The sequence below is a fragment of the Podarcis gaigeae genome (assembly GCF_964106915.1).
Source record: "Podarcis gaigeae genome assembly, chromosome: 13".
Lineage (NCBI taxonomy): Eukaryota > Metazoa > Chordata > Lepidosauria > Squamata > Lacertidae > Podarcis > Podarcis gaigeae.
Window position 1 is genome coordinate 14,288,153 of NC_139689.1, and position 17,103 is coordinate 14,305,255.

At 41.9% G+C, this 17,103-nt stretch overlaps 2 protein-coding genes across 2 annotated transcripts; both read right to left on the reverse strand.

The window, feature by feature from the left end:
* Positions 1-273: 273 nt before the first annotated feature.
* Positions 274-8,430, reverse strand: LOC310830421 (uncharacterized protein; the record flags this gene model as incomplete). The annotated part of the gene is made up of 3 exons (XM_083710205.1): positions 274-1,229; positions 2,982-3,125; positions 7,641-8,430. 3 exons carry the CDS (start codon positions 8,428-8,430, stop codon positions 274-276), a joined length of 1,890 nt encoding a protein of 629 aa, XP_083566331.1.
* A 4,288-nt stretch (positions 8,431-12,718) lies between these two features.
* Positions 12,719-13,642, reverse strand: LOC310829257 (olfactory receptor 4Q3-like; the record flags this gene model as incomplete). The annotated part of the gene is made up of 1 exon (XM_083707533.1): positions 12,719-13,642. One exon carries the CDS (start codon positions 13,640-13,642, stop codon positions 12,719-12,721), a length of 924 nt encoding a protein of 307 aa, XP_083563659.1.
* Positions 13,643-17,103: the final 3,461 nt, after the last annotated feature.

Sequence of the window (17,103 nt, forward strand, 5' to 3'; positions counted from 1 at the left end):
GGAAGGGAGACAGACCTCATAGGTCCTTATACAATATTCAAACTGCTATGACATATGCGCTCTCTTCCACTTGACTCAAGAATGCTTTCTTCCCTCCTTCTACTTTCTCTTTCAAATAGGAAATTCTAGGATGGCATCTTTTAAAATTTCACCCCATAACATGGCTATGGAAAACTATTAGTAGACTCCAGTCACATGGCTATTCAGAAAGCAGGAAAAGTCTGAGGCACTCTTACAGCTGGCAAAATACTCCTGGGAAGAACTACTTGTACATTACCTACTTTTACACAAGAATGGAAGAAAATGCAGTGTGTTTTTCCACCGCCCCATAGCCTCCTTCATTTCTCTGTTTCTTAGTGTATATATGATAGGATTCAGTGCAGGGGTGACAATGGTGTAGAATAAGGAAGCCATTTTGTCCACACTGGAGCTGGAGAAGGGTACAAGATATACAAAGAGGCAGGGCACAAAAATGAGGCTGACTACTGTCAAGTGAGAGCTACAGGTAGACAGAGCCTTCCATCCACTCTCCTTGAAGTGGCCTTGAAGGGTGGCCAGAATGACACCATATGAGAGTAGTAAAATAAGGAAGCAAACCAGGGAGAGGAGGCCACTATTAGCAGCCATAAGTATTTCAGTGATGTAGGTATTGGCACACGCCAGTCTCACCACCTGTGGGACATCACAGTAAAAATTGTCAAGTTCATTTGGTCCACAGAATGGGAGTTGGACAACCAGGATAAACTGGGTGGCAGAGTGGATGATGCCTCCAGTCAAACAGAATAAGAGGAGCCTAGTGCAACGTGGACGATTCATTCTGGTGGTGTATGTCAGTGGGTGGCAGATGGCCACATAGCGATCATAGGCCATGAGGGTGAGGAGGAACATCTCACTGCCCCCAGAGAAGTGAAGGAAGAAGATCTGTGTCATACAGCCACCAAATGAGATCGTCTGGCCAGAGCTGGCCAGGTTTGCTACCATCTTGGGGACAACCACGGAACCCACAGAAATATCAAGAATGGATAAACAAGCCAGGAAGAAGTACATGGGGGACTGGAGGAGGCGGGGCTCCGCATGTACAGTAACCACAATGAGGAGGTTGCCCAATAGGATTACAGTGTAACAGGCGAAAACCAGGACAAAGAGAAATATCTGGATGGAACGGGAATTGGAGAGAGCCAGGAAGACAAACTCAGTGACACAGGAGATGTTCATGGAGATGGATGGACCTGAATAGGAGAGAAATACAGTGGGTGTTACCATGAACAATTTTCATCAACCTATTCTATTCAAAGACAATACAGAGAAACCAACTATTGTGATATTTTCATATGTCAGCTACTACTACTACTACTACTACTACTACTACTACTACTACTACTACACTAGTAATTGCAACCTTAGATAAGATTCAGTTAAGTTATATCATCTTTTGAACTTTTTAATATGATATTGACTTTATAATTTAGAAGCATACATTGTGATGTTCCAATTATAATCATTGTCAATTGTTTGAATATTTTTCTGTTGTTTGATGTAGTTCTAAATCATTCTAAATATAAAATATTAGGAATGTAAGAAGATCCTGAGGACTTTAATTGTGTGTGTTTTTTTAAAAAAAATTACCCACCAAGTGATAGATAGAGAGAGAGAGACAGAGAGAGAGAGTTACATATATGCAAATGTACATCTTTATAATATCCATTCATTATTCATAATTCTCTTTTCTCACCGATAATAAAATATTTGTGAACTGTGGAGGAGGGATCTCCCTGTAATTAAAAAACAACACAAATTGCATTGATGCATTTTTTTGCCAAATCATTTTTATTGATCTTCCAAATTTTACCAACTCAGCCACAAAGACAAGATGCATACAATTTTTCAAAAAAAAAAAAAAAAAAAAATGGTTTCCCACACTCTGTTCTTGATGTGTCCAGGTTTTCCTCTTGTTAATTAAAAAAATGCTTTTTTAAAAAAGGAGATCTGTTAATCTTCATAAGAGATCATATATTTAATATATCCAAGCAATATTATTAGCAGGACATCTTATCACACTGTACTTTTTGTTTAAATAATTATCTTTGAAACAAAAAATTCCTTCCAGTAGCACCTTAAAAGCTCATACCTAGAAACACAAAAGCTCATACCAAGAACTAACTGAGTTGGTCTTTAAGGTGCTACTGGAAGGAATTTTTTGTTTTGACTATGGCAGACCAACACGGCTACCTATCTGTAACTGTAATTATCTTTGTTTAATCTTTCAGTGATTCATTAGAAAAGAACCCAGAGTATCCAGTGGATTCTCAAACTTTCACAAGATACGAATTGGATGATTATGGAACATAATTAAAGATTCAGTCAGAAATATTCATTCAAATCTTTTATGCCAAACTAGTAATAAGGAAACTATTACCCCACCCCAAGAAACAAATGCATTCCTCAGTGCATTGCAGATATTTTGGAGAGAAAGAAAGGTGCAGATATCTGTATGATTCAGTTCTTCCATAGGCTGACTCTTCTATAGTCTGCAAGCAGATCGGTTTGTATTTGCCACAATGTGCTTTAAATTTAAAAAGCAAAGGTGTAGTCAATGCATGAATGTCTTAACAGTGCTTAGCATCTGTCTGTCTCCAGAAAGAATGGAGTGTGCCTCTGGGGGTGAAGTCAAGCCACTGCGTTAGCAGCACTGATGTGACCTCTCTGGGCACAAGCCTGGGCAGTGTGTGTGGAGGTCCTGGGCAATCTTTGCCATCTCTATGCAAACATAAGTCTCATAGTCTTCAGGTAGGTAGCTGTGTTGGTCTGACACAGTCAATATATATATATAAATAATAATAATAAATGTCCAGTAGCACCTTAGAGATCTACTAAGTTTGTTCTTGGTATAAACTTTGGTGTGCATGCACACTTCTTCAGAACATTGGGTAGTACTCATTCAGATGACAAGCATACTTAGCAGTATAGAAACTACTACATACCAAGCCAGACCATTGGTCTGTCCAGGCCAGCGTTAGCAATAGTGACAGGCAGGGACTCTCCAGTGTTGCAGGTATGATTCTTTTTTCCTGTCCCCACCTTAAGATGCAGAGGAAAGAACCTTGGATCTTTCTTTTCTGCAATGCCTGATTAAAGCATAGAATCACAGCACTGTAGTGTTGGAATGGATCCCAAGGGTCGTCTTGCCTAACCCCCTGCAATGCAGGAATCTTAGCTAAAGCATCCATAGAAGATGACCATCCAACCTCTTTAAAACCTCCAAGGAAAGACTCCCAGGCTCCAGGTAGGATTTATTTCCCCCAGCCCCACTTTGAGATGCTGGAGGACAGAACCTTAAACCTTTTCTTATGCAAATAATGTTTAAAGCATGGACCATAGCACAGTGTTAGAGGATCTGTTTTGTATTCAGAAACCCCATATTTAATCCCTGGCATCTCGAAGTAGGGCTAGCAAAAAAAACCTGGTCTGAAACCCTGCGGAGACACAGCCTGTCCATGTAGACAATACTGAGCTGGATGGAACAAGAGACTGATTTGGTAAAAGGCAGCTTCCTATGTACCATTAAGTTACAGCCCCTCCCAACTATAAATCCATTTCAGCATAACTAACAATGCAACTAGGAACACTTCCCCATATTATCAGATTCAGAGGAATAGGCTCCCACAACAACTAGAACCAGAGATGCAAAGATACTGTCAAAGCAATTAAGCATGCTTGGGACATGGAATATACTCAGATCCAAATGATTTCACCCCCTTTTTAGCATCTACACCGCCTTCACTCAATATCTTCTTCTCATTAAAAGCAAGACATATATCAATGACTTAGTGTATCTGCAATAATGAGCCCACCTCATATTCAGCAACTTGAGAAAAACCTGGATTTCCATGACACCTATCTCTGATGCCTACTTACCATTTGTGGATTCAAGTCTCTGCTCCGTTTTTCACATACCTTATTTTCAACCAGCATTGATCTGTCTTAATATATCCCCCGGGGTCGCTGTTTTCCCAAGATGGCACTGCAAGGATAAAGAAAGATTCAGGGGGAAAGTGTTAAAAGGAAAGATGGAAAAGTGATAAAGAAATTTGGAAAGTCTTCTCAGATCTCTGTGTAAGAAGAGCACCACCAGGGCTTAAGAGCAAGCATTGAAGAACTCACAACAGCATCAAGTAGGAAAGGTCTAGATAGAACTCAGAAATCCTGATGTCCAGTCTTTCCTTTCACTCTTAAGCACAAGCATAAGACCACTTATGCTTAGACCCAATGTGCATCTAGCCCACCAATAGGCTCAAAATCTCTCAAGCACAGCATCATGGGTTTCTCATCTTTCTCTACACCTACCATCACTTCAGCAAACCCTATTCTCTTTCAAGAGCTCAGGGTGAGAGATCAGCAGTGCTGTCCATGCTATTGGCTCAGTCTATTTCTCATCCAAATTAGAGGTTCTTTGGAAAAACATCAGTAGCCATAAATACATTACTTTGCTCTGCTTCCAATTCCAGAAGATCCAGCAGGATCTCTCAATGGTGAGCCAAGAATATATCTAAGATATTTCAGCAACCCATGATTGCATCCTGGGGGGAAAGGCAAATCCCAGATCCCAATTCAGATACTTTTGCCAAAAGAGATAATTGTTGATTCATAGATGCTGGGCCAGGAGCCAGAACTCTCATCCCTTTTGTCTCCTGCATGAGAAAGAAAATGTACATCTTTCAGAAATCCAGAAAGTCCAGTTAATATGATTGTAACAGTGGTACAACCACAAGGTCACAGCCAATTCACTGCGTCATGCCACCCCAATCTCCAAGATACCAGGGGTTCCAGGTGTCTATCCAGGGATCAGTTTCCTTGGAATGAGGAACAGCAGAGACCACAGACTTTGTGTTATATATGATTTATTTACACACATATACAACCTGAGCCTACAATGGAGGTGCTCACCACCTCAAAGGTCTTGCTTCTCCCCTCATCACAACCTTGGATTCAAGAAGAAATCAAGCATAGTAGCTCATGATGATGTTGTTATTATTATTATTATTATTATTATTATTATTATTATTATTATTATTTATAACCCGCTCACTCCTGGCAGCTCCCAACAGAATATTAAACAGAATAAAACATCAAACATTAAAAATTCCCTAAACAGGGTTGCCTTCAGATGTCTTCTAAAAGTCAGATAGCTATTTATTTCCTTGACATCTGATTGGAGGGCGTTCCACATGGTGGGCACCACCACCAAGAAGGTCCTCAGTCAGTAGAGCATAAGACTCTTAAACTCAGGGCTGTGGGTTGAAGCCCCATGTTGAGCAAAAGATTCCTGGTTTGCAGGGGGTTGGACTAGATCACCTTTGTAGTCCTTTCAAACCCTACAATTCTATGGCTCTGTCTCTCCAGTTGCTGCCTGCTTCTAAACCAGCTCTCTCACAGCACTCTGGCATCTTCTTTCTCATTAGCAGTCAGGTGAGGGAGGGGGACCCACCCAATTGCCCTCTAGCACGGAGCAGCTTCTTTTATTATACTAATGACCCGTACTTGGGGCCCTTGCCTGGCTAATTCAACAAGGAGATCCTTCATTAGATTTTAACACTGGATCCACGGATTAGATCCAGGAATTAGAAGGCACTCGGGCATCATATAACCTAACCTGCTTCCCCTTGCCCACAAAACTTACAACTGTATTTTACTTGGAATTATAGGAAGAATATTGGTGCTTTTCTGTTACACTGGGTGTCTTGGGGTCTGTTTTAGAATTATGAGTCCAACTCCCATCCCATCCCAAGGAGTGCACTACCCATCCAAGTTGTAAACGGAAAACTTTTTAATGTTTAGGGGGCCTATTTTCTGACCAGATTTCTCTGCCAGGCATGCCCCTCATTTACAATAATAATTGCCCTTTGTACAAGAGCAAAAGGAGAAGGGGACGACAGAGGATGAGATGGTTGGACAGCGTTCTTGAAGCTACCAATATGAGTTTGACCAAACTGCAGGAGGCAGTGGAAGACAGGAGTGCCTGGCGTGCTCTGGTCCATGGGGTCACGAAGAGTCGGACACGACTAAATGACTAAACAACCACCACAACAACAACAACAAGGGTGTGAAACTGTGGGAAATGAGGTGAATGTTAGAAGATGGTCTCTCCATGGCAACCTAGCCAATGGTCCCTTATCTCAATTCCAGCATTGACTAGCTGGGGTAATATGCAGATTTGGGGACCCAGATGTCAAGAGGCATTCATGGAAGTTAACAAAGTGTGCATTAATAATTTTATTATTATTATTATTATTATTATTATTAATAATAATAATAATAATAACAATAACAATCCAATTATTATTAATGCACACTTTGAATTGGATGAGTATTCAATAATTCAGGTGTCCCCAAATCTGTAATCCAATCACATTGTGTCATTATCAATGTGAGATAGCATACCAATGGATGCCCATAGCCCCATCTCCATCCACATACTCAGCTCCAATGAGCTGTTGCTGAGAAATGCATGTCCTCAGCAGGATATGGAGTAAAGACTTGCCATGGAGTACAAGTGTGCAGCTCCCAAAAAGTGGGTGTGGCCCTTGGGTTGAAAATGATTCCCCACTGCTGGTGTAAACAGCAGTGTAACCCTGATTGGTCGCAATGATGCAGAAAGGAAGCTTCCCCTCTCCCCACCATTGCACCCAGTGGGTAGGTGGATAACCTGATGTAAAGTCTCAAAAGACCTGATGAACTCATGACTTGTATCACTTTATGATAGCACAAACACATTCTCCCTGAATTCCAAGTAATATCCAAATGGGAGATCCTGAAAAGCAGGGATATTGACTGACAGACAACACGTTTCTCTATATCTGTGCCAGAGAGGTGACTGAGATTTTGAGATGTGTTCATTTCTGACAATACAGCAGACTAGTCCATGTGATTTTGTCTCATTCGAAGAAAGCCATTGCTTTAAAAATAAAATAAAATAGTTACTTAAATATTGTCAACCTATTTTGTATACCAACAGTTCAATGTTAATTTTATCTAAACATTTAGGCAGGGGTGGCTAACCTCTAGCCCTCCAAATCTTGTTGGACTACAACTCCCTTCAATCCTGACCATTGGTCATGCTGGCCACAGTTGGTGGTAGTTAGCATCCAACAACATATGCAGAGCAACAAATTAACCATCAGTGGTCTAAGCGATGCCTGTACTTTGTGGTAGGCAAGATAAAATTGTGGAAGGAACCAACATTTACGTTCACTTCAAAATTCAAATCTAACCACTACAACCACATGGATTCAAGGAGAACATTTCTTTCTATCTGTGCATATGTAGGCTTTGCACAGCAGCTCCTGGAACACTAGGCATAGAATATGCACCGCCAAAGACCTCTAATTATACAGAGAGCTAGTTTTCCATTTGCTTCAGTGACAAAGCCATTCATAAATCAGGAGAGGAATGTGCGACTGTAGTAGGTATAATATTTTGGGGGAGAACTCATTTTTGTCCATGGACACAAGAACGGAAGAAGATGCAGTGGTTCTTCAACCGAACCATAGCCTCCTTCATTTCCCTATTCCTCAGAGTATATATCATAGGGTTGAGAGCAGGGGTGACCATGGTGTAGAATATGGAAGCCATTTTGTCCACACCAGAACTGGAGAAGGGTATAAGGTACACAAAGAGGCAGGGCACAAAAAAGAGGCTGACCACGGTCAAGTGAGAGCTGCAGGTGGACAAAGCCTTTCCTCCACTCTCCTTGAAGTGGCCTTGAAGGCTGAACAGGATAACACCATAGGAGACTAGCAAGATAAGGAAGCAAACCAAGGAGAGGAGGCCACTGTTGGCTGCCATGAGTATCTCAGTGCTGTAAGTATCGGCACAAGCCAATCTGACCACCTGTGGGACATCACAGAAGAAATTGTCCAGTTTATTTGGTCCACAGAATGGGAGTCGAAGAACCAGGACCAGCTGGGTTCCGGTGTGGATGACGCCTCCAACCCAACAGGATGCCAGGAGCCTCCTGGAACGTGGGCGATTCATTCTGGTTGTGTATGTCAGTGGGTGGCAGATGGCCACATAGCGATCGTAGGCCATAACGGTGAGGAGGAGCATCTCGGTACCCCCAAAGAAGTGAAGGAAGAAGACCTGGGCCATACAACCACCAAATGAGATTGTCTGGCCATAATTTGCTCGGCCTGCCAACATCTTGGGGACAACCACAGAGCCCACAGAAGTATCAATGATGGATAAGTTAGCCAGGAAGAAGTACATGGGGGTCTGGAGGAGATGGGAATCTGCATGCACAGTCACCACAATGAGGAGATTGCCCAGTAGGATTGCTGTGTAGGAGACTGAGACCAGGACAAAGAGAAGGATTTGGATGGAGTGGGAGCGGGAGAGACCTAGGAAGACAAACTCAGTGACACTGGAAGTATTCATAGAGGTGGCTGGATCTGAAGAGAGAAGAGACAAAGACAAGTTAAGAGTCAGTAGCTCTCCTCCATCTTTTCCTCAGTGTTCAAAGATATCACAAAATACCCTATTGTTGGGATTTATGTATAAGTATGACAAGAAAGATTAACCTCAGATAATGATATTCAGTAGACTTAATATATTTTATCACATTGCACAGTGATAAAGCATGTTTTTATTGCAATATCTTAGTTTAAATTATTAGCGTTGAACGCAGAATACTAACTCAACTAGGCAGTGGATCCTCAAAGTTCCACAATGCATGACTTTATGGAACATATTGTCAGGAAGATTCATTGTAGTCTTTCCTGCCACACCAGCAATAAATAATTTTTTTAAAAGGAAAGGAAAGAAATCACATGGACCCAACCCCTTTCTGTGTTCTGATAATCTTCCCTTTTCACCCTAAAGCAAGTAACACCTTCACCATGCTTTCAGCCACCCCTCTCTTTCCCTGACAAACCTAATCATGTCTTAGTTCATATTTAGTGTGTTTTCAGGCATAAGTTTATTTATTTTTTTACATAAAATACCATTTTATTTTATTTTTTAAAATGATATTTATTGGAGTTTCAAATAATACACAAGTTTAGAGAAATGGGTGTTTACGTTTTTCTTCTGTTCCAACTATTTTATTAATTTTGCTCAACATCTCTAGTGAATGCACTCAAAGGAGTACCAGAACTGAGTATCAGAGCCATGTTAACATTGCCAGCTTTCATGCAAACCAAACACTGCGTAACACTGACAAAGCATTTTTGCCTCTGTAGATCTGAGATCCCACAAATTATATCTTACCCCGGGGGGAAATGAAATCATGGCTTGGGCTATCAGCCTCCATAGTGCCTAGTCTTCTGTGCTTCACTTGACCCTGAAGCTATCATCAAAACCTGTTTGCTGCTCAAGGAGCTACTCTTGGCCATCAGAAAAAGCAAATACAAGAACCAAGAGATTAATGCAATAAATTATTTGACTTGTGTCTTGCTGTCTTGCTGTGTCTTGCTGTGTGTATTCCTGTGTGTATCCTTGCTGTGTGTATTTCTATCCATTTCTACTTAGAAGTCCCATTGAGTCCAGTACTCCCAGGAAGTTTGGATCAGATTGTAGGCTTAAAAACCTGCAATCTATACTCAAACTCAAGACGAAAGGGAGAAACGTTCTAGGAGGAAGGCACGCTTGGCAAACCCTCACCATGATGAGCTCCTGCCTGGAAACCTATGTCCCTACTGTGGAAGAACGTGTGGATCCAGAACTGGCCTCCACAGTCACTTTCGGACTCACGTTTAAAACTGTGTTCATGGAAGACAATCTTACTCAGCTACCAGTGATCACCAAAGAAGAAGAAAAAGAAGACTGCCATTATTGACACACATTACACAAAAATCTGTCTATTTATATTCTGCAACTGTTTGGTGGCCTATTTTGCCTATTTAAAAGTTGAGGGGAGTCCTCATTCAGATACTAATACAATAGATTCATGCACACAGACAATTGTTTCATGATATGTCAGTCCATTTGCAATATCACCAGCACTGACTGGTTTTCATATAGGTGCCTTCATACAGGAGTGTTTCCAAGTAATGCCTTGAATAGAAACTGGAAACTTTCACATACAATATGTGCACTCTACACCTGAGTTTCAACCCCTGCCTAGTATCAACCCATTTTAGTGTAACTAACAATGCAAGCAGTAGCAATTTATGGGAAGGGGTGATAATGCTTACCTGACTTTCCATCACTAGAATCACTGTAGCTTACTGGGAGGGAGAGGAGAGTGGAGAGGGGCCTGGCGGGTCAGTGTGGTGCAAACAAACCAGCAGAACTGCCAGAATGCATCAGCAAAACTACTGTGCATTGCTACCATGCATTGTTCCTTGCTGTCTTTCCCTCTCACCTTCTGGTGAAGCTGATGGAAGCTCAAATAACCACTCCATCAGTTTATTATGGTTAGAGACCCTTCTTACCATCTCTAAATGCAACAAATAAGACATTTCAGAGTTAGAACTTCATTGGAATGTGTCCTTACAGCCACACATATACCGTATTTTCCTGTGTATAAGACTAGGCTTTCCCCCCAAAAATACCGGTAATGTCAAAAATTATACATCGATAGTGCCGAGGGTGGATTTTCTTAAATCTGAGTCCCCCAAAATAGGGGGCATCTCATACATGGGGGCATCTTAATACTGTTACTTAGGCATGCAAGGACACCACCAGAGCAATGCTGCATGTCTGGGTTACTGAGCACACTAAGATCCAAATCTCTTTTTTGAAATAAGCAGATATGTCTTCTCACTAAGTTCATGTATCCAGTACTTTAGTGATCTAGTGCTCCCACAATGAAGCCCTCACCTCATATCCAGCAGCTTGAGACGATCTTGGAACCCCAAGACACCAACCTCCAGATCCACCTCAATGGTATCTTTCTTTCATTCAACATTCTACTCCTTTTCTCACATACCTTGTTCTCAGTCAGCATTGATCTGCTTTAGGGTGCCCTCCTGTGTTGTTGGTCTCCAGAGATTGCACTTCAAAGGTGAAGAAAGATTCAGAAGAAAAATGTGAACACTAAAGGGAAATAGGAGGGGAAAAGGGAAAAAAATATTACTAGTTTTCTATGATTTCTTTATAACATGACCAACATCAGGGCTTGAGGGCAAGGAATGAATTACCTTATATAAGCATTGTGTGGACTATCAAAACAGAATTCAGGAATCCAGATTCCCAGTCTTTGCCAAACACAAGCATAAGACCAAAGGTCAATCTACCATCCAATCTTCTTACAGCAATAGGCAGGTGGATGCCTTCAAAAGCTCAAGGACAGCATAATGGGTTTCTCAGCTTTGTTCGAACCTACCATGTCATTTTAAACCCTATTTTTCTTTCCCTCTATTCTAAAGATCAGCAAAGCCTGTTCATTGTAGCAGCTCAGAGTATTCCTCACCCAGGGCTACTGGAAAAACCTCCAGACTGTAATTTAGAGAACTAGATGTAACCATTCATTGCCTTTTTCTGCTTCTAGTACTGGACACCCAGCAGTCTCTCTAACTATGGAACAAAGTATCCTGCAGTTTCTCTCTATAGTGGGAGTAGAAACACATCTATAATATTTCAGGAGCTTGTGATTATACTCTGGGGGGCAAGGGGCAGATCCCTGGTCCCTTTCGCATACTTTTGCCAAAAGAGTTTATTGCTGAATCAATCATAGAGGAAACACTAGGAGCCAAAAATCTCAAGTCCCTTTTGTCTCATGTATTTCACAAAAAATTTAGGAAGGTGGCCAAAATCCAAAGAGACTGCCTAATGCAATTAATATAACTATGCAACATCAAACTCACAGTGGTGCTATGCTATCTGGAATATCAAAAAGTTGGCGCAGAAGGCACCCACTGAATCTCTATTGGCAGGATGTCCCAAAGGACTGGGCTGGTGACTGTAAAGGCTCAATTTCTCATTGTTCTAAAACAAGACTCATCAACTCTGGGAGAAACCAAAGATGCTCCTGCATCTTGTTGGAATAATATAGCTCCAAGGCAATTGGACCAATGATTCTTAGCCTAATACAACAATGCATTGTTGCCTAGTTGCAGCAATATGTGGATATCAGAGCATCGCCAGAGCAAGGGTTACCCAGTGTCCCACTCAGAGATTGGGACATTGTTCAACAATACATTTCAGGTCTGTTTGCTCCAGACCATTGCAGTTACACTGTTCTCAGCTCATCAGTGAGCCTGGTGCTCTAATGCAAACTGAATTCTACTTTTGAATGTTATATAATGAAAAATACAACTTTACCAATATAATTTTTCAAAGAAGACAAACAACTTTATTAAACAAATAAAATAATGCCATTTATAATGTTTTTAAACCATGAATATGCACAATATTTTTGTCATATCAACAGTTCAAATACCATTGCGTTCAAACAATAAGGTAAGAATGGCTAAGCAGTGGTCCTCTGAATATTGTTGGACTACAATTCCCATCACAGTAACCATGGGCTACACTGGTTGGACACCTAATTTTATATTTCATACCCCACCCATCTGGCTTGGTTTCCCCAGCCACTCAGGGTGGCTTACAGCACATAAAATATTCCTGCCACTACCAGGAATGCCCTCTGCCTGGTTCCCTGTAACCTCACTTCTCGCAGCTTATCAACCAACCACACATCCATCAAAAAAGCAGGAGAGGTCTGGGAGTTATTAACAGATACATGTTTTGGGGAGAGAGTTCAACTTTCTCCCATCACAGATCAATGTAAGAAAATGCACTGGTTTTTCAACTGGCCCATAGCCTTCTTCATGTCTTGATTCCTGAGAGTATATATAATAGGGTTGAGTGCAGGGGTGACTACAGTGTAGAATGTGGAGGCCATTTTGTCCACGTTGGTGCTGGAGAAAGGTACAAGGTACACAAAGAGGCAGGGCACAAAAAAGAGGCTGACTACGGTCAAGTGAGAACTGCAGGTCGACAGAGCCTTCCCTCTACTCTCCTTGAAGCGGCCTTGTAGGCTGACCAGGATGACACCATAGGAGACTAGCAAGATAAGGAAGCAAACCAAGGAGAGGAGGCCACTGTTGGCTGCCATGAGTATCTCAGTGACATAGGTATTGACACAAGCCAATTTGACCACCTGCGGAACATCACAGTAGAAATTGTCCAGTTCATTTGGTCCACAGAATGGGAGTCGGAGGACCAGGATGAGCTGGGTGGCAGAATGGATAAGACCTCCAATCCAGCAGGATGCGAGAAGTCTCATGCAACGTTGGCGGTTCATTGTAGTTGTATATCTCAGTGGGTGGCAGATAGCCACATAGCGATCATAAGCCATGAGAGTGAGAAGCAGCATCTCGCTACCCCCAAAGAAGTGAAGGAAGAAGACTTGGGCCATGCAGCCTCCATAGGAAATGGTCTGGCCATAGCTAACCAGGTCTGCCAGCATTTTAGGCACAGCCACAGAAGCCAAGGAAGTATCAAGAATGGATAAATTAGACAAGAAGAAGTACATGGGGGACAGAAGGAGGCGGGGCTCTGCATGTACAGTCACCACAATGAGGAGGTTGCCCACAAGGGTTGCTGTGTAGCAGGCAAAGACCAGGACAAAGAGAAGGAGCTGGATGGAGTGGGAATGGAAGAGACCCAGGAGCACAAACTCTGTGACACTGGAAGCATTCATGGAGATGGCTGGACCTGGGTGGGAGAGAGGCAAGAAGGTGTTACTATTAGCACCTCTAGACAATCTATTCTATACTGTTCAAAGACAGCACAGAACAACTTACTATTGTGATCTATAAGTATTACAATCAAAAATAACACCATATAATTATATTCAGTAAAGTTAATTCATTTTATTGCATTGCACAGGGACATATTATTACAATGTATCTATTTAATGGATTATAACACAGAATACAAACTCAATTAGACAGGGCATCCTCAAAGTCTTGCAACATATTACTTGGATTATATGGATAATATTATTTTACTAAGCAAATCAGGGAGACTCAGTCAAGTCTTTTCTGCCAAACCAGCCATAAGGAGACAAATATTAGAAAAAGGCAGGTGGAATTATCATTACCAATGCACTGTAGTCCTTGGGGGGGGGGGGGGAAACAAATATGCAGAATTTCATTCATGCTTACAAACACAATTTCCAAGGAGTTGTGGTTTTTTTAGCATAACTTCATAATGAGAAGTTCCTTTTGCAAGGGAGACCTGAATCAAAATGTTGCCATGTGCCGGTACTTAGAATTCTAGCTAAACCATTCTATTTCCCTCTCACCATTGTTTCCTTACATGACCATTGTACACCATCAATGCTCTTTGGGTTGTTTAGAGCATCCCTCCCACCACATTGTGGAGCTTCTTTCTTCTTCTACAAATTTCATGCCTACGTCTGCTTTCCCATCCCTCTTGGCTGGTGTCATCTGACTATATAATGAATGACACTCAGCCTAAAGTTCAGGGAATGATAATAGCTAATTTCCCCTATCCACTAGCATCAAGTTATACATTAATGGAAGATTCAAAACTCAGAAGATTCAAAACTCAATCTTCAATTCATCTTTTTTTTCCTACCCCCCAACCCCCCCATATCAGCCCACCAGCCCCTAGATGAAGTTTCACTTGGCCCTGAAGCTATCTTCAAAATACATTTGCTGCTGAACCAGCTAAAGAGTGAATATATGACTCAAGATTTACACACATCAAGAGACTGATGCAAGCAGGGCTTTTTCCAGTTGGAGCTAAACCAGAACTCAGTTCTAGCACCTCTCAGGTGGGCACCATTGTCATGATAAGCGAACAAGGGAGGCCTTCATTGTGAGTTTCAGCACCTCTTTTCCTAGAAAAATAGCACTGGATGCAAGTAATTCTTTGATTCAAGTGTCTTGCACTGTTGCAAACCTTTCCATCTCTACACAGAAATATATCCTAATACATTCAAGCAGTGTGGATAGGATAGAAGCTTGGATTATCTGATGGATAAATAATTCATTGTCACTTACTACCATTGTCAGTTACTACCAGTAAACGCACATTAAATTAGAAGCTGTTTATATTTCGTAATTGTTTGGTGGCCAATTGTTATTTTGTCAAAATGAAAACTGGGGAAAGTTCTAATTCAGATGCTCAATGCGGCAGGTTGAGGTACATGGGAACATAGGAAACTGTTCCATAGCAAGTCAGGGCATTAGTTCACTCAGCATTGGTTCACCAGCGATTTAAATAAGATTCCCCCCGCACCCATCCTTACCTTGAGATGCCAAGGAAAGAACCTGGGACTTTTTTCACGAAGAAAATATTCTTTACAAGCACATCCTAACAACCCATGTCAACATTATCAGGTTCAGAGCAATATGCCATCCCAACCACAGCCAAGAGCTAAGAATGCAGTGACACTGCCCAAACAACCCCTGGGACACTGAACATACTCAGCTCCAAATATCTTATTTTCTGTGAGCATTATCCCTCAATACCTTCTTCTCACTAACGTCAAGACATACATCAATAGCCTAGTGCCCCCCTCCCAAAATGAAGATCCCACCATCTCCAGCAGCTTGAGAAGATCCTGCAGCCCCAATACACAAACATCTGATGCCCACTTAAGAAAACCTTTCATGGCTTCAAGTCTCCCTTCCATTTCCCATGTACTGTTTTTCATTAACCAGCACTGATCTGTCTTAGAATTTTCTCCAGGGTTGTTTGTCTCCTGAGATAGCACTGCTGGGAGGAATAAGGATTCAGGGCAAAAGTGTTAAGCATGGAGGAAAAGGGGAGGAAAAAAGAGGTCCTTTTGGAGGGAAGGACCATAGCTCAGTGGTAGAGCTTTTCATGCAGAAGGTCCCATGTTCAATTCCTGGCAAAACCAAACAGGGCTGGGAAAGACTCCTGGTCTTAAACCCTGGAGAGGAGCTGCCCGTCAGAGTGGACAATACTAAGAAAGACAAACCAATGGTTTGATTTAGTATAGGTCTGCTTCCCATGTTCCCTCTGCTCCTGGTCTTCTTGGGCTTTTTTCCACAACAGGGCCACCATCAGAGCTTAAGAGGAGGCAATATATCACTCACAAGAGAATCAAATCCGAAATGTTGAAATCCTGATCACCCAGCTTTTCTGTTCACTCTTAAGCAAAAACATAGGAACTGGTCTGTCTTCCTGGATTCAACCAAAGGTCCATCTCGCTGAGCAGTCTGTTGACAATAATGGGCAGGCAGATGCCTTCAAAAGCTGTCAAACACAGCATTTTCTTTCTTTGTCCCTAATCATTCCTACCATCATTTCCAATACCCTCTTTATTTCTAAAGCCATGAGTCAGAGATCAGAAATACTTCCTCATGGTAATAGCTCAGATGATTCATTATCCAGGGGTGTAGGTAAAATACACAGACTATTCTTTGGAGAACCAAGAACACCCATAGCAGTTATCTTTGCTGTAGTCTCTCTACCAAGGAAACTGGTGACGTGCTCATTTTCTCTACGGTGAACCAAGATACACACCTGGAATATTTCAGTGGCCTATGATTATGCCCTGGGGGAAAGGGGTCACAGAGGTAGATCCCGGATTCCCATGCAGATGCCTTTGCCAACAGAGATAATTGCTGGATCACAGAGGTAAGGCTAGGAGACAGAAATCTTGAGTCCCTTTTGTTTTGTGTACTAGGAAGAAAATGTAGGTTTGAGATCAGAATCCAAAGAGACTACCTGATAAGATGACTACAGTGGTGCTATCTTACCTGGAATAACAATATAGTCCCATCACACTGGATTTTGTGAGTTGTGGTTAATGTTTCTCTGAGTCCAATCCCTTCCCAAGACGTGTACTAAGATGCCCCGGTGCCAGTACAGGTCATTTTAATGTTGAACCAAAATGGAGGGCACATTTTGTCACCCAATTTCCCTGCCAAAGCTCCTGGCTTTCTATTACATCTTTCATTCATTCCTTTGTAAAATCAGTGCTTTTTTCTGGGGTACCCCTAAACATTTGTGTTGCCCCGATGGACCGACCGACATACCAGCTGTCTCCATAGTAGCAGTGCAGATTGGAGCTCCATCATTCTCCCCGTCGGTGCCCAGGGAGGGGAGTCTGGGGCGTCAGTGGAGGAAAAGGCTCTCCTCCTCTTGCCAGGCTAGAGCCAG